This window comes from Silurus meridionalis, chromosome 20 (genome assembly GCF_014805685.1).
Source record: "Silurus meridionalis isolate SWU-2019-XX chromosome 20, ASM1480568v1, whole genome shotgun sequence".
Classification (NCBI taxonomy): domain Eukaryota; kingdom Metazoa; phylum Chordata; class Actinopteri; order Siluriformes; family Siluridae; genus Silurus; species Silurus meridionalis.
This window is the reverse complement of record NC_060903.1, coordinates 3,123,134-3,147,376: the sequence shown is the minus strand read 5'-3', so window position 1 is coordinate 3,147,376 and position 24,243 is coordinate 3,123,134. Positions and strand designations below refer to the sequence as shown.

General features: G+C 38.9%; 1 protein-coding gene across 1 annotated transcript in view; it reads left to right on the top strand.

The window, feature by feature from the left end:
- Positions 1 to 24,243, top strand: part of cntnap2b (contactin associated protein 2b) — a 48,221-nt gene that overhangs the window by 7,546 nt on the left and 16,432 nt on the right. Inside the window, exons 2-8 of the mRNA XM_046877220.1 lie at positions 13,521 to 13,631; positions 15,622 to 15,815; positions 16,418 to 16,565; positions 18,357 to 18,560; positions 20,104 to 20,288; positions 21,658 to 21,801; positions 23,455 to 23,713. Of these exons, the coding sequence (XP_046733176.1) occupies positions 13,521 to 13,631; positions 15,622 to 15,815; positions 16,418 to 16,565; positions 18,357 to 18,560; positions 20,104 to 20,288; positions 21,658 to 21,801; positions 23,455 to 23,713 (1,245 nt within the window). The remainder of the gene's footprint in view (positions 1 to 13,520; positions 13,632 to 15,621; positions 15,816 to 16,417; positions 16,566 to 18,356; positions 18,561 to 20,103; positions 20,289 to 21,657; positions 21,802 to 23,454; positions 23,714 to 24,243) is intronic.

Below are 24,243 nucleotides of genomic sequence, written 5' to 3'. Positions count from 1 at the left end.
CATTAAATATGATGTTATATATATTGTTATACAGAATATTCACACTATAAGTCTTTGCACTGTTTTTTTAACTGCTGTTCATTCAAAAGAGAATAAAAAAAAAAAATTGGATGGAAGCTCAGCCGCTATCCGTTCGTCTGCAGTGGCACAGTTTCCTGATCCCAGGGCTTGGTGCAAGGCAGGTTAAACCTTGCCGAAATGGGAGAAGCCCATCGGTTCAGAACATGGACGAGTCCCAGGAGCTGAGTCTGACACAGATCCTCAGGCAGAGAGGCTGCATGTGTTCCCAGAATAACTTTACTTTATCCTCAACGTGATTTTCCTGATGTGGCTGCACTGATATGGAATTACGGTATTGGGAAAAGAGAGGGCAGTTCATCCCTTCATTTAGTCATTAGTGAAGCGTTCTTGTTTTTTCCTGTCAGTTTTGGTTGAAACATCTTTCATCGACATATTCGTCTATTTCTATTTAAACTACACTATATTTGTGGAAACTTGACTATAAGATTCGTATGCGCTTTTTGAACATCATTTTCCACATTTAGTGCCCATTTGCTGTTATAATAACCTCTACTCTTCTGGGAAGACGTTCCACTAGATTTTGTGGAGATTTGTGGAGATTCAAGGGATTTAGTAAAGTCAGGTACTTATGTTGGTGTGGTGAGAAGGCCTGGGGTTCACATTCATCCCAAAGGTGTTCAGTAGTGTTAGAGCTCTCTAGCAGGAGATCTTCCAAACACTTCCAACCAATAAAATAATTTCTCAATGGAACTGGCTTTGTGCACAGTCATGCTGGAACAGGTTTTGGTCTCCTAGTTTAAGTGGGGGGAAAATGTCATGCCAATCGCATCAGCGTGACACACAACCAGAATAGACAAATAGAAACTATAGCTGCAAGCAGCAGTTTGATGGACCAAGAACCCAAACTATGAGTATTCACTGAAAGCAGGGCGGTAACTTTAGACACAGGGATTCCAGAGTGATTTGTAAGTTCTCTCATAATATAAATGTTTTGACCATGGACAGTAGTGGAATTCTTTAATGGTAGATGGAACGTTCTAGATGAACAAATGGGGAGCATGGTGTTTAGATGACACAAGCCAACCCTGGTGAAGACTGGATGAAATTTGGAGATGAAGTGGTAATAATAGCAGTTAGATATAAGCATATTAAGCAATTTTTGTAACTTTTGACCAGTGGGAGGCGCTTAGAGGTCGGCGATTTTTACCAGTTAATCAAACGATAGTTTTTAAATGGATACTGGTTTGAAAAAAAAACAAATAACAATCCATTTAAAATAGTATTGAACTTGTTTAAAAAATAAATAAAACAGTACTTAATAAAAAAAATATTTAAAAATAAATTAAATATAAATATATAAATTGTATTGATAAATATTTAAAAAAATAAAAGACATGCATTTAAAATGAAAAGTAACAGTAATCCAAAATGTATATATCCAAAAAAGACACCTTAATAAACAGTGCATGGCATCAGTGATTTCCCTCTAGAGGTCGCTTTTCGTTCTGTATAACGCAACCCAGAAAAACTATTGGTAGAGATTTTTTGCAGATACCTGCCTGATAGTTCCAGCAATCAGAAATCAGTGCAGAATAATTTGCAAAGCCTATGAATAGGTTGACCTTTACTAGCATTATCATAAAATGTTGAAAACATGGTTTTGTTGTCAGATTCATCAGACCATTGTCAAATTCTTATCAATTTTGGAAGAAAATCCAGGATGGCAAAACAAATCTAATTAGGGACTCAGACATGCCTGACCTATAAAATGTAGATAAACATTCTTTCGGCTTCTCCCATTAGGGGCCGCCACAGCGGATAATCCGTATTCGTGATCTGCATGTTTGTTTTGGCACGTTTTTACGCTGGATGCCCTTCCTAACGCAACCCTCCCAATTTATCCGGGCTTGGGACCGGCACTACCTATCAAATGTAGATACTCTAGATAAATTTGACCTAATGGTGACCCCGAACCATTGACAGCACTCAATCAGTCTGCCAAATTTCCCCATTTTTTTTAACAGACAATTCTATAGGCTTCCATAGACACCCTAGCTAGAAGAAAAGAAGGAGGAAGAAGAAGGAAAGGTAGAATAACAATAGGGCCTTTTGTCTTGGGCCTTACAAAAGCCTACAAGTCTTCAGTGCATGGCCCCCTAAAAATACAGCACCGTCCAAGAAATTACTCAAACAAACTCATTTCAATTTGGATCCTTTTGTTGAAAATATTAATAGAAACTTTAAGCAAATCATGTTATAGTTGCAGCGGAATGTCATACACATCAGCTCATCGTCAGACAGCTTTCAGAGCGTAAAAATAAGAAATTGGATACACAACATTGTATTGCAACTGCTTTCATCACTATACACACATACACTCTCTCTCATAAACAAACACACATACACTCTCTCTCATACACACACACACACACTCTCTCACCCTTCCGAAACCCTGCAGCTGCTCAAACTTTGGCACAGAATTCCAAAATTTGACCTCAGAGAGAACATTCTGCTTTTTTTGTCTTTTTTTCACTTTTCATTTAAACTGTGAAATGCCACAGGGGCAAACACTAAATAGAAATGTCAGCGTTCATTAAGCTGCGCTCTTCTGTCGTGGGTCTTCGCCCCCCTGACTTGCGTCGCTCCAATTCCTGCAGGTAAAAAGTGCTGTAATTTCCCTCTTTCCCTGAAAATGCAGTATCTCATTCAATATTCATGATGGTGAGGAGAAGAATACGTCCTCCTAAAACGCTTTACAGATCATTACATTGTGACAAGAGGGTAAAAAGTTAGCAACTGGAATTAGGATCGTGCATTCTATATATTGAAGATACGAATGAGTTTCAGATCAGGATTATAGACACAAGAGATGGCACCGAAGCAAGTTTAATTGGATTAGCACAAAAATCTGGGGAATTAACCGTCTGGGGTCGACAAACACACCGATGCGTTTTATGCTTTTTTTTCCTCGTAACGCTAAAACGAACTTAAATTACTCTTTGTTTTTTTGATCGTACAGATAATAGCAAATACATCATTCGAATCTGTAAAGGGTCGACAGACAGGGGGCGCTCTCTGTCATCTCTGTCTTCTCTCTTCACAGACACATCAATAAAACAACCTGAATCTCAGTGAAAACTGACCTCACAGACATAATAAATACATGAATAGAAATCATGAAATGTCTACTTTTAAATAATCCAAATAATTCGGATCAAAAACATAGATTCTTTGCTTCCGTATTACGTATAGAGGTAAGAAGAGGTACAGGTGCTCTGGTATCACCTCATTAACGTCTGTGTGGAAACATATCAAATCGTGATCTGATGATTTACGTCATTTAAAACACCATCATTTCTTTAAAACATTTACAATAATATTTGGTCTTCATGCTCTATGTTGAGTTTGGTTTCACTAATAATTAACACATTTTCATAAAGCATCAATACTTGTCCATGCCAAGTTGATTAGAGAATTAAAAACGATTAATCACGATTAAATATTTATTCGATTGACAGACCTAATATTAATATGATGTGAGGTTTCGTTACCAGCGTGACCCTTAAACAGGTCGTAGTAATGGCTACTTTTTACTTAAGTACATTTCAGAGCCCAAACTTCTTCACTTTCACTTGAGTAAAAAAAGTGTAGTCAGTACTTTTTCCACCTTTGCTCAATACTCCCATAACCTGATGAAATATTAACCCATAACGAAATGTTCAGAGCCCAATTCATAATGTTCACGATTTAGTCTGCACCTTCTTGCTCACTGCCTGAAGTCTCTGTTCTCTCTGTTTCACTCTGTCAGAATCCCCATAATACACACACTCTATCCATCTATTCTCTCACCCTCTTTCTCTCCTCAAGTGACCTGAATTACTCTTTCACTCCTCCTGCCTATCTACTAAGAACACTCTCTATCTATCTATTTCCTTGTGCCACTCCCTCACTCCATCGTGCTGAACTTGACCTCGCCAGTGCTTCATCTGAATTTCCACAGTGATCACAGCAACGCTGATCATCCGCATGCATTATTAATCAAGGCGGCACGGCTGCTATACTCTCAGCCCCATTAACCCGCATCTAAAATGTTACGCATTAGCTAATTGTGCATGACGATGCGGGTGTCCGAGAGACACTGCAAAGTTCCTCATGGAAACAGAGTTTAGAACTGCTTTTGTGTGCACTACTCAAGTCTACTGCAGTGCTGCTCTTGAGTTCTAAAGGCTGCTGACTTCCTGCAGTTTAATCCAAACAAATTATGACCACAATTATTAAAAAAAACGCAGGCCATGAAATTTTCGTAAAAATATCACAATATCACAAGCAGCCATCATCTGTAGGTATTATTCTCCAGAAGCTGATTGACTGTAATCTGATGCTGGACTTTATGTCTGTTATCTGACACCACAATGTTTTTTTTTCGAAAAGCCTCGAATTCCTGGCGGCAGAAGAAAGTTATTGGGTAAAAAAGCAATGGTCTCCAAAATCCTGTGAATAAGAACTGTGGAAAATAAATGGCTTTTTGAGAAGAACTTACAGGATTTTTACTTCTTGAGGCAGACATGGTCTTGGTTTACCTTGGCTAGATAAATAGACCAAGACCATACCTGCCTCAAGAAGTAAAAATCCTGATTGATAGATAGATAGATAGATAGATAGATAGATAGATAGATAGATAGATAGATAGATAGATAGATAGATAGATAGATAGATAGATAGATAGATAGATAGATAGATAGATTACATGTTTCACTGTAATACATGTGTTTTCAAGGTAATAGTTAATGTAACTTCCTTAGCCTTCTGTGCATCCCAGACCCACTGTACTTGTCTACATCGTTTGTCTGACCTGAGACACGGTGAGACGGAAGAATATTGATCATGTCACCAAATAGTTTAAAACTAAAGTAACGAGCCTGGTTTAAAAAATGGAAGATGGAAGTAGAAGTAGAAAGTACTGAAATCTGTGTCAAAAATCTAATGAGTGAAAGTAAAAAGTTGTACTTGAATTTGTACTTTATTACTTCTCATCACTGCTCAGCACAGTCCTCCAGACTGATCATCTAATCAATGCTCTATCTTAATGAACTTATAAGACTTTCGGTTTTCCCCTAATGGATGACCAAATATCTGAAAAACTCCCCTTGACTTTACATCCTTCTAAACCCAAGGGAGTTATTTCCCAAAAAAACAAACACTGATGTCTTCAGAGACCTCTGACTGAGAAATGAGAATTCCTGATGATTTGAGAACTGCACAGTTGAGAAGAAATGGCTTTGTGATAAGCAACTCACCAGATGTTCTGGAGGTAAAAAGAGACGTTTATGTTTACCTTCACATTAATGAATTATGCCAGGTTTAAATGTATACTGTGTTTGGGTGTTGGCTTTGACATTTTATTTTAGCTGACAAGCTCCTAGCAATGAGAATGAAAACAAAGGCTGTGTGCTCTCATAGCTCGCATTGCGAATGCAGAAAGAGTCACAGCCGTCTGTCTGCAAGATTAATGCACTCCCTGTCTGTCTACTGGCACCAAGGAGAGAACCACATCATTCTCTGTAGTGGACTCAGACTGTGAAGCTATACACAGACAGGCAAAAAGACATCAAAATTGAAGTAGGTAGATGGATGGATGGATGGATGGATGGATGGATGGATGGATGGATGGATGGATAGATAGATAGATAGATAGATAGATAGATAGATAGATAGATAGATAGATAGACAGACAGACAGACAGACAGACAGACAGACAGACAGACAGACAGACAGATAGATACATAGACTTCAAAATCTGATTGTACACGTGCTCCATGGAGGACGTCTTTGGCTGCAGTAGCATTGAATTTTCCATTGACTTGAAATAGGAGACCCAAACCAGCTCCATGAAGATATGCTTTACATGGCTTAGAGCGGCCTCAACCCTACTGAACACTTTCGGGATGATTTGGAACATTGACTCCACTCAAAATCTGTATTTACACGATTGTAGCTGAATCAGCACAAATCTCCACAACCAGACGCTATTTATTATTATTCCTTTTATTAGTTCTGATATTCAAATATTTCCTTCAAGCTACGTCCACCAAACTCAAAACAGACCTTCAGCTGATTTTTAGTTTCACGTTTGGAATTGTGTTTTTTTTTTTCAAAATTCCTATTGACTTCCATCCTATATTTTGTTGACCATTAAAGACAATGCCTCCGATACCCCCAAAGACCTTCCATGTGGGAGACCTTGTCGAAGTCACTCAGATCCTTACACTACCAATTCTTTTTGTCCAACACATCGACTTCGGGGACGAAATGTTTACTTGCTGCATGATATATCCAACTATTGACGCCACGGCGAGATCATTTTTATTCACTTCAGCACTGTGCTAAGGGTATAACAAGAGACAGATATATATTGTAGGTAGACTCGAAGACAGATAGGAATAGAAAGTTTCACACAAGACAAAGAGTAGACAGAGTGATAGGCAGATACAGAAAGATGTTCAGACAGATGGGTAGACAAGGAGTGATAGAAAAAAACTGAAAGAGAGATAATAAAAGATAATAGATGCAGTTCAAATGTGTGACAGAACGAACTTTCAAGGACAAACAGAAGCTAGCTCTTTCAGCTCACTGCTAATGGTTAAAAAGTATGAAAGAATCTGTTTTTTTCCCCTTACATTAAGAGTACACATTTCTATGTCTTTCGTTTTTGTTTTGATCTCTCTTTCCCTCTACTTCCTTATATGCATAGTAATGGCTGGGGCTAAACGGTGGTAATGGTGGGCTTCATTGAAATAGACGTCAAATGTTTTTGTGCTGTAGAACGTAAAGGCTGATAGGTGTTTTTTTCCCTCCACAATATGGCTGCATGCCTGAGTTCCTTTACTGCAGCCGGAGATGGAGAAACACGATTAACGTTCCGCTATCTGCTCATGCTAATGGAAGCTTAAAGGCAGCGTTTAATGGGTTGGACCGGCGTAAGGAAATTTCATTTACCTCCGTCCACTCTTCACTCCTCGCTGCCTGCACCCGGGATAAAGCAGAATAAACGCAGGAACTTTTCTTTCCTGGAATCAGCCTTTTTTTCTTTCTGTTTACTTTTGACATCATGATAAATGCTACAAGAAGGGATTAGCTTTGTCACTTTTCTATGCTTTATTCATAAGGAGCGCATATCCTCTCAGGATCGTCTTCAGAGTTGTGTCTGGATTTAATGCTGAAACTCTGTGCACCTTAATTCAGACCTCAGAAGTAATGTAGCAGTTAGATGGTATCTCGAGGCTTCATTAAATTGCTTACACGAGCAACTGTTGGTGCACTGTATTATATAAAATAATAAAATGCATAATAAGACGATGTGCTGGATCAAGTGCTATTTTCTCATTGTGAGATTTTAATTCTTTTTGTCCCATTCCAAATGTCTTTTGCTTTTGTGTGGCTTTGACGTACGTTTCAACTGCAAAGAAGAACGTTATTTCAATATTTCAGTCCGTATTTTCTATCCCGGGGCAAATACTTACATTTAAACATGGTTGTGTACATGAAAACAACACACATGAAATTTGCACATCAGTACCCGTGACCCAACTCTAAATATACTCAACTTTATATGTGTTAATATGGATATGCAATATAAAATATCAAATACCGTTTATATTTAAATTACCCAATGAAGCTCGGCGGTTTCAGGTCCATTTCACCAACTCACTTATACGAGACGTTCTGTTTTAAATCTGCTTGTTCACACTGAGGTGCAATTATATTTGGGAAAAGCTTCTGAGAATAGGAAGCCAATTGAGCCATCATTCCCTTTAGAGGACACCCTGTGTATTTTTAGAATCATCTCAAGTCAGCACTTTGGCTGTGTTTCGAGGCATAATGAGGCAAGGTGTTAAATAAGGACAGCGTTAGAAGTCTTTATTACATATTGCAACAAAGGTGAGGTTAATGAAGCGATATTAGGTAGTATATGATTCTAGATTAGCATACTGGAAAGAAAACTGCACGTGTTCGCGTTTTAAAACAGAGTCAGGTTCGGATCTTATTGCATGACTGTGATTGTGAGGTAAAATTGCTACTTCAGCATTTGCACACAGAGATGGTAATTGTGCAGGACCAGCGGTGGACAGTAAGGAAGTACAGTGGTCCCCCGGAACCGTCTTAGAACTTAGACCGCCGCGAGTTCTGAAAATCTGCGAATCTTGGACGCAGCCCATATGGTACCTTATTGTATTCATCTAGACATTATGTCACTTCAATACAATAATGTGTTTTAAAAAATGTTAGGAAATTTGTTAGTGCAAACGTAGTTTAAAATGTTATTCCTAACGTTCCTGGACATTCGGCCCCACAGGGGATTCCCGTGGATTTTAAGATGAGAATAAATAAGAACACGTGAATTTTCCGAGCCGCGAATTTCGAACCGTGAATTGACTGTAAACGTTTACCTTAGCCTTATTACATTTAAAAGTCAAATATTTAACTTTTTTACTGAACTGCATTTGCAAAATCAGTCGTTCCTTTTTTTTTAAATAAGTGAATAAAAATTTTATCTGGTCAAACACACAAGCCACCAATCAGGTTTGAGCGCACACTCTGTTTTAAACTTGTTTTGATTGGCGTTTGGTGGTATCTACTGATCACCAAAATACAGTTCAACAGCAACCATGTTGAGATTAATAAATGATAAAAGAAACTCTGATTTGAACTCGGCACAACACCAGTGACTATATTTGCACGATTTTTTTGAAAGAGTTGAAAAAAGAAGGTTTTGAGCTCATGATAATTTTAATAGATATTAATGAGTGTTTGACTCATTAATATCATTCTATTAATCGATGTGTGCTAAGAGTAATGGTAGTAACATTATTTCCTTGGGATGGCCATGACCTAGATGACTTCATACACAAGAAAATCTAATGATTTGCAGAGATGTATACTACCCTACTGTTCCTCATTTCTTTTTTAACCATTCCAGGTCCCTGTTTTCTTTGATTATTCTAAGCACTAGTTCCAGTGCTCTAGTTAGCTTTTTTACTCTTACTAATGGCCAGGATGCGGAGAGAATGACCTATCCACCTTTAACATATTTCCTGCCTGAAAAACAAACCGCACATAAGCAGTTATGCCCATAATCGTTTTTACAGCAGCGCCCCCAGGAAACAAGTGGATACGTCTTCCTGTGTGCATACTGAGAACTTTCAGAGGGCTTCTCAAATATTTTTTCTTCTCTTCTGTTTGAGTGAGTGTATTGATTTTATACATTAAAAGCTTTTTGGAAGTGGAAAACTATGCAGGTTTGTGCCACCTGCCAAATGTAATTATTATTGGCCTTGCTAGTCTTTACCCCCCACACTCATCCAGCATGCAATCTAGTCACTTGTTTTGAGCACCTTGCCAACCAAGGTCATCCCGAAAATGTGGGTGTTTCACAAAAGAGACATGTGTCACATGTGTATTTTTGCCATTGTGTGAGAAACTTAAGGTCATGCCAGCCCGCCCTTGCAACCTTCTCATTATGCAAAGGGGCAAACTGATTCCTGCCCCTATTACAACTGGTTGCAGTTCTTATTGTGACCACTAGGTCATATTTGTATGCAGCTAAAATGAGTTGCTGGCAAACAACTCTGCAAATTGGAATTTCAGCAAAATGAACAAGACAACACAACCTGAATTCCTCTTTCTCCTATTTGTGATAAAAAAAAAAGGCGAATGTTCTGGAAATTCTGTAAGAAGTTTAAAGTAATTATTTAGAGAATAAAGACAAGTTCAAGGACCATCTTTTTTCCATTATTGCTGTGTTTTTTCCTCATCTGACAGACTGAGAGACTTGATAAGTGGGAACTGGGAAACTTTACTTCAGTCAAGATTGAGACCGATTGCAGTGCATAACGTAAAAATTTTCTTTTTGCATTGAGAGCTGATGCAGACGGTTATAACATTATTCATGGGTTATTGTTCGAATACGATCATATGCATTGTTTCTATAATAACAACACCAACTATACGATTATAAAGTACACGATTGCACATTTTAACCACAATGAACAAAATTGTAAAGGTGAATTATTTTTAATCTCATGTCCTCCAGATGAGGATGGGGTTTTTTTAGCCTCTCACATTTCCTTCATGTCGTCTCAGGGAGTTTTGTCTTTAGTTCCCAAATTGGTGAAGGTTATTTTATTGTTATAAAATGCAAAGACGAGCACGTGTACATTTTCCTCATGTTGAGTAATCGATCGATGCGAGTGCTTTTTGAGCTCGTATCTGAGAGCAGGGAAATCTGCTAGAGACTGTCGGAGATAAAGATCACATTTCTCAGCAACTCTGCTTCCTCTGTTCCTGAGCCCAGAGTCCTGAGGATTTCCCCAGCTATATTATTACTTTGTCTAAATATTACACTACTAGTGTGGGGGTGTTTGTGTACATATTTGTGCGTGTGTGTTTGCACACATTTATTTCCGTAATTCCCTGAAAGTGTCTATTTAAGCAATACTGGTTCAGCAGTTCTCCGTGATTTTTTTTTTGTGCTTTGCACAGAGATTAAACGATACACTCAGGGACTCGACTATTGCTATTCATAAATACAATTTTGTTTGGAAGGGAAATTTATAATCCTGTCTAATCTCTGCAGCCCAACCTTGTAATACAACACACAAAGTTATTATTTTGGTTTTGGATGATATTTGGGGCATCTGAGCCTGTTTATGTGCTTGCTCAGCATTGGGACTATTAATGGCTTTCCGGATGGGGTTTATTACACAGGGATAAAGTTAAAATATACCAGAAAGTTTGTGTGTTCTTTTTGAACATCCAACTCCACATTTAGTCCCTATTTACTGATGTAACCTCCACACTTCTGGGAAGATGTTCCACTAGATTTTGTTGAGATTTTGGCTCATTCAGTCACACAGGTGTTAGTAAAGTCTAATGAGGTATGTGAGATGAGGAGGCCTGGGGTGCAGTTAGCGTTCACAGTCATCTCAAGAGCTTTCATTCAAACCTATGTGAAGCATATCTTCACATAGGTTTGTGCATAGGGGAATTGTTATGCTGGAAGAGGTTTGGATCTCCAATTCAAGTGAAGTGAACATTTCATTTCATACAACTGTGTGCCAACTTCATGGTAACAGTTTGGAGACCGATGATCTGCTGTGGCGCCCCCTAATGGGAGAAGCCGAAAGATAAAGAAGAAGAAGAAGAAGACTTTTTTTTCCAGACCTTTTTTTGGAAAAAGCTCTAATGGACAGTTTTTTCCACACTAATTTATCTTAGTTGAACAAACACAGATTTTTTTTTTTTGCTAATGGTGTATTACAGTCATTGTAAAGCTTCATGCTTTGTAACATTTCTCATTAGTTCCTGGAAAGGCACAGATCGTCATCTCTGCATGTCCAAACGTTCGTCTAGACCGAAACCCCCCGACCACCTGTTCAGCTATTTTCGTGTAGGGAAGTGTTAAAGCTGTGTTCTTGAAAGCTGTCAATCTTCCGATATGCACATTGAAAGTATAATGAGGGTGAATTCATAATGTAAAATGTACCTTCAATATATTTTGTCATATTTGTTTTGATTTTCTTGTATTTGTATATTTATAGATCCTTTTATCTGATGCACAATTTTCTGAGCAGCCGATCAGGTTTACATTTCACTGCAAGTTGTATTCTGTGTAGGGTTGCAAAATTCCAAAATTTTTCCAGACTTCAATGCTGACGATTAGCCTTTTATCTGCTCTGTCCACTTTCAAAAATCATAATGTGGAGTATTCTTGCATGTTTGAGCACTTTGTGTAATTCGAATCCTCATCTGTGTGTGTCAGGGTGTGTGCTTCACCGTAATGAATTTCTAAACTTGAAATGGGAGAGCAATGAGACACTGTAAGAGGTCGAGAATTTGCATCGACATGCTCAACAGCAATATGTGAGAAAATGACTAGAATATTCTGGTATTCCTTTTTAAGAGCAGTGCCTGATGAAGACAAACTACATTTTATTTTTGTTTTTAAGTAAACAATGAGAGCAAAAATATTGGGACACCTGCCTTTTCCGGCTATGATCAGCTCTTCCCCAAACTCTTACCACAAATTTAGTGACACACAATTGTACAGAGTGTCTTTAGAGGCGGTAGAATGAAAGTCCCCCTTCTAGGAGACCCAAACCTGTTCAAGCATGATGATGCCCATGTACACAAAGCCAGCTCCTTGTAGATATGCTGTACATGGGTTGAAAGTGTGTTGAAGCTCATGAGTGGTCTGCTATAATCCGTATTGAACCCTTTTGGGAAGAATGTGAATGCTGACTACACCCCAGGCCTCCTCACCTTCCCTACATCAGAAAATGACTTTTCTTACACCCTTGTGGCTGAATGAATCTCACACAGATATCCACAAAATCTGGTGCAACATCTTCCCAATAGAGTGGAGGTTTTTATAACGGCACTGTGGAACGCACATGCCAATCTTCAGGCTTCCACAAACTATATGTCCATATAGTGGGCCATGAAACCTTTAGCTTAATTATCAGAAACTAAGAAAACAACTTAATTATAGAGAGCTCGTTGGTTTAGGGATGAGGTAATGGGATAAAGGCATCAGAAGGCATCAGTTTACAAAAAAAATAAAGTGTTTAAAATTTAACACACACACACACACACACACACACACACACACACACACACACACACACACACACACACAATGGCAAACTAAAGCTACGCTGTTCTAAACTGTTCATAGGGAGTTTGCCAGGGTGCGATCCGGTGAAGAAAACCTGTTCAGAGAATTCACAACTGCTGTCCTAGCACCTTCTTCACTGGGTGACATTTAGAGAAGGGTATTACTCACAGTTTCATGCTCGATGAGACGTGACACATAGACTTAATATCGCTTATTCGCACTGGTGGCAGCAGGAGGACATCAGGAAGGTGTTTCCAGAAGATTTTCTTCAACCTGGATATTTTTAATAGACAATTTGAATGAGGGTATTAGGAAACGAGATGCTAACACATTCTATGTGATTATTGATTCTTGATTATTGGATGGCTGATATTTCAGTGGTGTTTGGGTCAACTTTGGCCCATGACTGTAATAATCATTAAAGCTACTTGACTTGACATGATCGTGTTCTGGCAATGCTTTTGAGGAACAGGGATTAAGAACCAGGCCAGGGTAAAGGCAAATAGACTATTCCTAAAATAAAAGCCTGTCCCTGTCTGGGGAAAAAACCTGAGACTTGGGTGAAGGTTCATATTCCAACAACCCTCACGCATGCTGCCAAAACTACTTTGGAGTGCTTTAGAATGTCAGAGCGCAGCCCTCAACTTGATCGTATTTCTGTTCACATAGTGGTTTTCATGCAATCTGCGAAACAGGGAAAATTCTGATCATGCTATCTTCAGATTAAGCTTGCTATCATCTCTTGTAATTGTATCACGCTAATAGTATTGTAGTAATCATTTCTCTTTCTGTTTGTCTTCCTCTGTCTCTCTTTCTTTATTTCCAGTGAAGTGTGATGAGGTCCTGGCGAGTCCTCTCCCCTACAGCGCCTTCAGCAGCTCTTCTGTACTGGCTTCTGATTTTGGCGCAGGCTACGCTAAACTCAACCGCAGAGCCGGTATGAAGACACACACACACACACACACACACACACACACACACACACACACACCTGCAGAACATTGTAAGAAATAAGAAAGTCCTCACTGATCTGAGAACAGCATAGCTGTGGTTTGCCATTATGTCTCAGGGTGCGATTCGATGAAGAAGACTTGTTCAGAGAATTCTCCCCTGCTGTCCTGGAACCTTCTTCAGCGGATGACATTTAGAGAAGGGTATTACTCAGGGTTTGATGCTCAATGAGACATGACACATAGACACGATAGCGCTTGCTCGCACTGGAGGCAGCAGGAGGACATCAGGAAGACATCGGGAAGTGTTTCCAAAAGATGCTAACACATTATATGTGATTATTTTTACCCGGGTGGCTGATATTTGAGTGGTGTTTGGGTCAAATTTGGTCCAGAATGCAAATCATTCCAAGATGATGTGCTCACTCGATATATATTGTTCTGAAATCTAACTAGCCAGCTAGCTTGGTCAATGTTAGCATAAAAACTTGGCTATGTTCATTTAATTGAAAACCTGGTTATGGGGAAGTGGTAACTCAGTGGTCAAGATGTTGGACTTCTGATTAAAAGTATGAATTCCAGCACCACTATGCTGTCAGTGCTGGGCCCTTGAGCAAGGCCCTTAACTTAACTGCTCTGTGTGTAAAATGACAAATGTAAGGCACTCTGCATAAGGGCAAACAAGTAAGAAAAACACAACAGGCTGTGAAGCTGTTGGAGAACAATCAATGACAAGGTGGTGTGATGTGGGTAACCGATTGTGAAGTACTGGAAGTCCAGGAGAGTTTTATTCCACCTATATCACAGCGGTTTCCCAGTGCTAGAGATTTTAATGTATTAAATACAGCTGTGTACAGTAAGGAAGTAAATGTAATCCGTTACTGTGCTTAAGTAGCTTTTTCATGTATCTTTACTTTATTGAAGTGTTTCCATTCGGGGAGACTTTTACTTACACTTCACTACATTTCAAAGTCAAACATCTCACTTTGTCTCAATCAGCACTTTCTTTTTATTTATGAGGATAAAAATTGTACTTGTCAGACACACAGCAAGCCACCAATCAGGGTCGAGCACGCGCTGTGTTTTAAACTTGTTTTGATTGGCGCTTAGTGGAATCTACTGATCACCAACATACAGTTCGGCATCAGTTCAACAGCAAGCAGAACAGTTAGAGAGGAATAAATGATGGAAGACACTCCAGACTTACTTGCCAAAACACCCATGGCCTCATTTGCATGATTTCTTTTTAAGTCATTGAAAAGAAGGTTCTGGGCTCATGATAATTTTATTATATATCAATCAGTGTTTGACTCATTAATATCATTTTATTAACAGATTGTTGCAATAAGAGTAACATTAGAGTCTTTTCACATGAACTGAATTGATTAAGCAAAGTTATGTGACGCTCAATTGTACGTTTAAAATGAGCACTTTTACTTAGTAGAATGGAGTATTTTACATCATGTATCTCTACATTTGCTCAAGTACATGGTTTGTGTACTTCATCCATCACTGATTAAATACATTTAACATGTTATCCATATAGAAATAGAGTTGCTGTTAGAGAAGATGAGTTGATGCCTTTTAATCAATCAGATTTGAGAATGTGTAGCTATGCTGTGAAGACACGGTACAGTGTTGAATAATTCAGAGTAGGATGGATGCCTGGAAAATGTGGGTGGGGCAGAAAGAGGACGAGGTGGTATTTTTAATTTGCATATCATGCATATTCATATCAGAATGATTTTTTTTTTGGTGATAATAGGTGTTGAGATGTTTCTAGAGCATTTTAGTGACTTCCTGTTGTAGTAGCATCCAAGGTATTTTGGTTCGTTTTTCCTCCTTCATATCGAGTTCTTCCTTGTGTTTATACTCTGTACTTTCACCCACAGCGAATGTTCTCATGTTCAGAGTACAACCTTTTCTCTCTCTCTCTCTCTCTCTCTCTCTCTCTCTCTCTCTCTCTCTCTCTTTAAGGGAATGGAGGCTGGTGCCCATTGGACTCGGACAGGTATCGATGGCTGCAGGTGGACCTCCGGGGAAGGAAACAGATCACAGCTATAGCAATGCAGGGTCGATACAGCAGCACCGACTGGACCAAACAGTACCGGCTGCTCTACAGCGACACGGCAATGAACTGGAAGCCTTATAGGCAGGATGGCAACATATGGGTTAATATCTTTACGCATTATTCAAAGATGAGTCACTGTGCTATCTGACAAGTCCTAAAAAGTGATATTTCTTAATCAGTGAATGTATTTTTCTCCATGTTTTATTCTTATACATAATGACTAATAAGTACATCCTATCATTTTAAACTTGTTCTCAATAACTAATAAAACCGAAACACTTCTTGTGACCCTGTAGTATAATATCACCATAATGACCTCAAACCATTATACCAAAATCCATTAGAATAGTATAATATTCACACCCCACAGTCCATTCCTCATTTTTATATTTTTTTTATTTTCCTTCCTGTCCCTTCTCTCTTCATTTTATTACAAATTACAATAAATAATAGATCCTTCTCTGGGTCCAGGCGTGGAGTTCAGTATCATTGGGCTCATTACTCAGTCAGTATATTATGAGATAATAAATGAAAATTAGTAAAAAAAAAAAAATTAGCTCACAGCTAATGAAGCGGAGTAAATTAGAATGGAGGATTGCCGTCACGCGAGCCGGGTGCAATGATGCGTCGTCTGATTGATGTGTAAAGCAATAACAGGAGGCTGTGTCTGGGTCTGATGGGTCTCTTCATTTTATCTGCCAGACCTTTTCAGGTAACTGGAACTCAGAGCGAGTGGTGCGTCACGAGCTGCAGTACACAATCGTGGCCCGATATCTTCGCTTTATTCCCTTGGATTGGAGTGCAGATGGGCGAGTCGGGATGAGGGTGGAGGTCTACGGCTGTGCATACTGTGAGTGTCCGCTGCAGTCACAAGCTGGAAACAGAAGTTCAGATTGTTTTAACGAAATGTTTTTACTTAGCTTTTCAAACCCTAGACTTTCTTGCTTTTCTTTACCCTTTTTTTCCCAAGTAACGATTGATTTTCTAATGAGGAACTAATTGAAAAGGCAGTTTAAGTCTCAGGACAAAAGTTGAAAAGTTGAATAGCTTAAAATAAACTTTGTGTTTCCAAGAGTTTAGGTGTAACTAGCTTGGAAAAAATGCTGAGTTAAATAACTTGATTGTGAATGAGAAGGATTTCACACAATACACTAGAAATGTAATGTATATCCCAAGAGTTTAGGTGTTACCTTTCAATTAATAATTTCCCCAAAAATGTTTTCTCTTTCCCTTGTTAGCTACCAATTTTTTTATTTCTTTTTTTAAATGTTGGGTAACAGTGCATAATATCACACTCATAGGAAAGTGCTATCTGCCCTCTTCCACATACACAAGCTCATAGACAGCCATGATTGGCCAGTGTTGCTGTGACTGGGGAGAGACAGAAATGCTGTCTAATAGTATTAGAGACGCATGCATCTTCTATTTGTTTATATACAACAAACTATGTAGCAAAAACACACAGTAAATAAGTGGAATAAAGTTGAATCCAAATGTCACAATTTTGGCTATAGCAAAATAACTTGTGTAAGACGGAGAACAGAAGACAAGATTTTAGCAGACTGCCTCACTCTTACAATCAAACATGGAGGTGGAAGCCTAATGGTTTTGGGTTGTTTTGGAGCAGGGATGGTTGGAGATTTATTCTAGGTGAAAGGAACCAACATGGCAACCATTTCATACTTTAACACCATGCAATTCCACCTGGACTGCCACTCATTGGAACCCACTCCACCATACACCAAGACGATAAACCGAAGCATACAGCCAAACTCTGTAAGCGTTATTTAGAAAGCAAATAGTCCTCTGGAGCGTTATAAATGGCCTAAATCCTAGTGAACTGCTCTGGGGTGAACTGGGTTGCAACTAGTGAAGAACATCTTTAGCGAGTTTTACAAGAGGAATGGCAAAGTATTTCAGCTGAGAGTTTGGAGAAACAAACTGTCTGGATGCCAAGAGTGTGTAAAGCTGTTATTCATGCTAATGGAGGATTTTTAGCTGAAAATAAAGTTTAACGTCTGGACATTTATATATTTGTTTGGTCAAAGTAAATCTTCATAACGTTACATGTTTGTAGCATAGAAACAAAAGGAACATGCATGTGTCTCTTAAAAATGACAAAAGACTAGGTGTTTCCACATGGCAGGCCTACGCACTGTTTCACATTATTGAAAAGTACTGAACTTTCCGTACTTGCGCAGTGCCGGTTTACTAGTCGGGATGATGGATGATAAACAACGCAAGCCTCAAATGTACAACAAGGCTCTGAAGGTCCACTCCATGCATCATAAATGAGTTCTAAATGAGCCTCATTACGTTTTCTAAAAAACTGTGCAAATGATCTCAGTTTAGTGAAAGGAAATTGTATGGGATTATGATTACTAGTGATGCAAAGTCTAAAAATTATCCCATCGCTTAATGGGATAATATTTCAATCAACAAAAAAACTTTTAGCAAATACAATATTTTGAGAGATTCTGATTTGTTTTTTGGTCTGAACAACACATTGAACAATGCCTGAGGCTTAAAGTGGTTTGAAAAATGTCCTCTCAATGCGTCGGGGTGGGGGTGGGGGCATGGGATGGTGTATTTCAGGTTATAATTTAACCCTGAAGACATTTCTGTTCTTTGTGGTTTAAAGGGGCCGATATGATCAGTTTCGACGGACAGGAAGTGATCTCATACCGTTTTCGCCAGAAAAGGATAAAGATCCTGAAGGATGTTATTTCATTGAGATTTAAGACGAGTAAAGGAGAAGGGCTTCTGCTTCATGGAGAGGGACAGCAAGGCGATTACCTCAGTCTGGAGCTGCGCAGGGCCAAACTGCTGCTGCAGATCAATCTGGGTAACGTTGACTTGAACAGATTCTTCAACCCCGACATACAAAGCCAAAATGTTGCTTTTTACAGTATATTAATGGTATAATAAAACTAAATAATAAGTCATTCATAAGTGTTAATAAATATAACAGTTGCTGCTTAATTACATTTAAAATAAATCCCCGGTATCACCAAGCTTCCACTCTTTAGCAAGGTCCTTAACACTCTGTGCTTTAGTGGCACTGGATCATATCCGACTCCAGCTTCCTAACATCGTGTGACGTTAAAAAAATCACCTTTATATCTGTTGGGCACTTTTAACATTAAATATTGTGTCAAAGCAATGAACAGTGTCCATAAGTTTATCCCTAATGAGTGAGCCAGTGGCGACAGTGGCAAGGAAGATCTCCCTGTGATGGTACAAAGGAAACCATGTGAGAAACCAGATTCAAAATGGAACCCATTCCCATCTGGGTGACCCTGAATATCCAACATAGTTGAGGTTATCAACTGTTCACTAAAGGAGACTGGAGTGAAAAACTGTCCGTGGCTGTTGCAGCCTGAAGCTATGGTAGCAAACTATTTATATTAATATGTATGTAAGCTGGTTAGGGAAATCGTAGCTCAATGTTTAGGGCTCTGGGCTACTGATCAGAAGCTTCAGAATTGCCAAGCTGCCACTGTTGGGCCTTCGAGCAAAGCTCTTTACCCCCTTTTTGCTCCAGCTGAGAAATGCAAAGAAAGAATTTTGCTGTTCTGTAACGTATATGCAACAGGAATAAAAAATCTTTAGTCAATAAACTGGAAAATTCCCAACCAGAAAACATTTAGCTAGTGAATGTGCTAAGTTGTACAATGAAGTGATAGATGAAAACAAAACAAAAAACTAGATTGTGAAAATTCAAACTGGCTTGTCAATATTCGGGCACATGCTAAATGGGAAAATATTCTTAAGAAAGGTCTTTAAAGGAAGTGTTACATACAGTAGTATTCGACTGAAGTATTTTTACTTTTAAAAAATGACCTTTTTAGTTTCAATATAATAACAAAATCATTGCATGAAGAGAGAATTGTTGACTGAACTCCTAATATTAGAAGAGTTCCAGGTGTATGGTAACTGAAAAATGTCTGGAAAGTGTAAAACAACTAGCTCGTGAAAATTCCAACTAGTAAATAAAAATATTAGCATAATCGAACCCTAAACATTTAGCTAGTGAAGCTGTTCATCGCTAAATAAAAAACAATACTCACTAGTGAGTATTTTAACTGTAAAACAACTAGTGATTATAAAAGTGTTAAACAAACAAGTAGCTGGTGAATAAAACATTTTAGCGAATGTGTTTAGTTAAGTGCTAAATAAATAAAAAAATAGGTAGCGAATATGCTAACTGATAATCAACTAGCCGAAGTGGCTGTGTGACCATGAAGTAAAACTATTACAAATGTTCATAAAATTGCAAGTTAAAAGTTTTTCTGCCATGTAATTTATAAATTGTTATTTTTTTGGGAATGTATTAGTAAACATTCTGAGAGGTTTTGCATTTCCCATTTTTGTCTGTATCACTCCAGGTAGCAATCAGTATGGCTCGATTCAAGGTCACACATCGGTGTCGAGCGGCAGCCTGCTCGACGATGACCACTGGCATTCTGTGAGGATTGAGAGATACCGGCGCAGTGTGAACTTCACCCTGGACGAGCACACCCAGAGTTTCCGGACCAACGGCGAGTTTGACCATCTCGACCTAGACTACGAGGTCAGTCGCTTCGCCGCACGTTCCCGCCTTTTCTAAATGTATTACTCCAGCACTGGTACATTGTGTAATCCTGAGGTGATATTTCATCATTACGCGCGCTTTTGAGCGGGACGTCTGAGGTTATTATTCATTTATGAGCGGCGAAGGCGCAGACTTTGGACAGATTTTTTAAATTAGCCTCAGGCTATCTTTCGGCAGCCTCTTTGCCTGTCCCATGAGTCACGTCAAACAGCAGCTAGGGCATGAATATTTGAATATAAGCCTGATAATATAGAAATATAATAATGCAGCCTTTTCTCGCTCGCTCCGTCTCACCCCGGCTTGTTCGGAGTGTCCGCTTTAATTATTACCCTGATGCAAAAGCAAGTACCTTATTGCAACAACAAAAAAAATGGTTCACCAGGGACTATTAGTGGTGACTGACAGGCTAAAACTTTTCAGTCTTTGGAGCAGCGCCAGGTTTAGAGCTTCCGTTGGGCTCTTACAGCCTGCACACACACCCTGGACTTTATCTGTTTTCTAGATCACAAGCTGGTGTTTTTTGAAACAATAAACATATTTACAAGTAGAAAATCTTGTTACGGTGAGACATGCATCTCATACGAGGTGGTAAAGTTTCGAGACTAGCGCGTCACAGATCCAGTTGCTTTTGCCTCACTCAGCCGCCTTAAAACCACTTGGACAAGCTGCAGACCTGCCTCGCCTTTTTCGATCGTGGAGATGAGGGGCTTCCACTGTGAAGACTGTTGCTTAATCTCAAAGTCATGCCCATACACAGGAGTTTTGTCACCAGTAATAATCCTCAACATTAAGAACGGGTTATCAATAGCACGCTGACGGAGTTCTTGGCAGACTTTGACGTGGTGTTCCTTCTGCTCCTGGATCAGCAGCATGTTCAAATCTCACGTGAGAATCGTCTAGAATGTTCCATATGACACACCGACAATGGCAGCAATGTTGTGGATTGTTCTTTGACGGTCATCATGCACAAGTTGCTGAATGGTTTCCAGGGGTTGAGCTCGTTATAGGTCTCCTGATCTCTCATCGTCTTCAAATGATGTTCTTCAACTTTTGAAGATCATGTCAAACATCTCTGTGGCAGATTTGCCCAGTTTCATGCAGAATTTCTCATTTGCGCTTTGTTCCAATTTGCTGTCCATGATGAAATCGCAGATGTGGTGATCAGAATGTACACAGGACAATGTCTTTTGGCACACTGTCTTATGAAGGTTGGCGCTCCCTGTGACTTTGCGTTCCATCTTGTCCAAACTAGTCTCGAAACTTTTTTATACCACCTCGTAATAATCTCATAATAACCGTAAAATTGTTTTATAATAATCTTATAATAACATGCTCGTCCTATTCATAGATCAGTTTTGGAGGAATGCCTACTTTGGCCAAGCCCAGCTCAGGAGCTCCTCAGAACTTCATCGGGTGCATGGAGGACATCCATTACAACGGGGACAACATCACCAACTTGGCACGCAGGAAACGAATCGACACTTCTAGCTTTGTAAGTGTTGTTTTTGGGAGTATTTTTTGTTGTTGATTTTTGTACCTGACTCTGGATCATTGTTGCTTATCGAGACTCATGCTGGGTCCAGAACATTTTTACACGTTTGCTTTCGTTACAGAGAGCAGCTCGATGCTTGGTGTTGGAATGTCATCATTTTGTTAGAAATTAAATCCATCCTTGATACAATAGATTGCACTGGCCAGCATCTTCATTACTGAAACTGGAGTCTGGTGCTTTAAACCTTCTCACAAAAAGTTTTTGAGCTACACATGTTATGAGTGAGGGAAATCCACATCTGTTTTAATCTGAAAGTGTTTGTTATGCGATTTTATGAAATTTTTTGAAACGGTATTGTCATGCTGGAACAGGTTTGGGTCTCCTAGTTCAAGTAAAGGGAAAATTATCATGCCACCGCACTCAAAGACGTCCTATACAGATGTGTTTCTCCAACTTTGTGGTAACAGTTTGGGAAAGAACCACATGTGACTGGAAAAGTTAGGTGTCCTAATGCATTTGTCCATATTGTGTGTATTATATGAGTTCATACATCCATAGATCTTCCTTCTCTAGATCGTACACAGAGACAAAGGAGTGTAATAGGATTATTATTTATTGGAATGAAATTGAATTATTAGTTAATTAGTTATTTATTTCGGGAGATAATGTGGGATAGAGAGAGTACAGTGGTTTACGATTTTCTAATTTCTGATCAGAAGTTCGTCAGTTCAAATCCCACTGTCATGCTGCCACAGCTGGACCCTTAAACAAGTCCCTTAACCATCAAAAAGGGAGTCTGCCAAATGCCATTAATGTAAATGTAGAGGGAGAGATTAAACGTGTTTGGATTACATGTGGGCTGCATTTCTTTTAATAGCAAAGCTGTTGGTGTGCCATTACCTTTGTGACATTACCCTTATCTTCTCTCAAAAGCTTTATATTCACCATATACATTACATGAAACACAAGATTTAGCTCACACACTTTCTATGCAACTTCAACTGTATGCTACGGAGGTTACAGTTGTTTATAAGGCAGCGCTTTCATTTAGAACAATAGGATTTATATGCTCACCCTCTAGCCAATCAGAAACGAGTATTTGGACTTTTGTATAATTTCCTTTCTATTTTTGTCTTTCATTTCTGGACTTGTGGTGTCTCAGTAATGTTTTAAAATCTGCTTTCATTTGTCGTCTGTGCTGCGTACAACCATTATGCAGTGCATTGAGCTTGGGGACTTATGTTTTTTAACCAAAAATATGTAAGTGATTTTACTTTTCATTGTCCTTGAACTTTCCTCTACAGTGTTGTGTGTGTTTGTGTGTGAGTGTGTGTGTGTGTGTGTGTGTGTGTGTGTGTGTGTGTGTGTGTGGGTGGGTGGGTGGTGTTTGCTTCCCTTAGTAGATACCGAGTAGACAGCTGTTTTGTAGTGCACAACTCATTAGTGTACGCAGTGAGCTAATGAGTTGAACTCTAGGGTACCAAAGAACGCATGTGAATTCCTTTTCCTGAATTCTTACCGCCGTGGACGCAAATTATTCTATAAATGATTCTTCATAAATGTTTTAAATTATAAATCATTTATATCATTGCAATAATATAATACTATTATAAAAAGATTTGGTTTAAAACTTGTCCATATCCTGTTTCCCAGCGTAACCTGACGTACACGTGCGAAGCCTCGCCGACGTTCCCGGCTTTCTTCAACTCCAGCAGCACTCTGCAGCTCCCAGGCCGCACCGACGCAGATACAGTGGCAGTGAGCCTGCAGTTCCGCACGTGGAGCCCCAGCGGCCTCCTGATGTTTACTCCTCTAATGCCTGGTGGAGTCGAGGTCAGCCTCGTGGAAGGCAAAGTGGTAGTGCACATCTACATCTCACAAGGAAAGAATACACGGGTGGACATCTCCTCAGGTAACAGTGCAGAGCTACAGATGTTTCTAGATCTTCTGGTTTTTATGTAAATTATGCATTATAATATGTATAAAAGCATGTACACCACTATATATATATATATATATATATATATATATATATATATATATATATATATATATATATAAAGCATCAGTTTCCATGTTTGTGTGTTCGAAGTGGAAGTACATGGACAAGTCCATACTGTTTGCACGTAAAGCTTCAACCATTTATACAACATTTTGCACTGAAGTTGCGGCATCCACAACCAGCAACCACAAGCTAGGGAGCTAACGTTAGCTCTATCACGTCAACGTCAACGATAATCTTTTCAAAACAGTGATTTGTGGGCCTATGATCTAACCAAGTACAGGGTGTGTTTATTAAACCAAATAAACTATTATTATTATTATTATTATTATTATTATTATTATTAAAGCCAATGCAGCTGTAAGTGCATTTAAGAGTAAAGAAAGTAATGCTAAATTGCTGCTAACTGTAAATAGGTGAACATATTAGGCATCATCAAT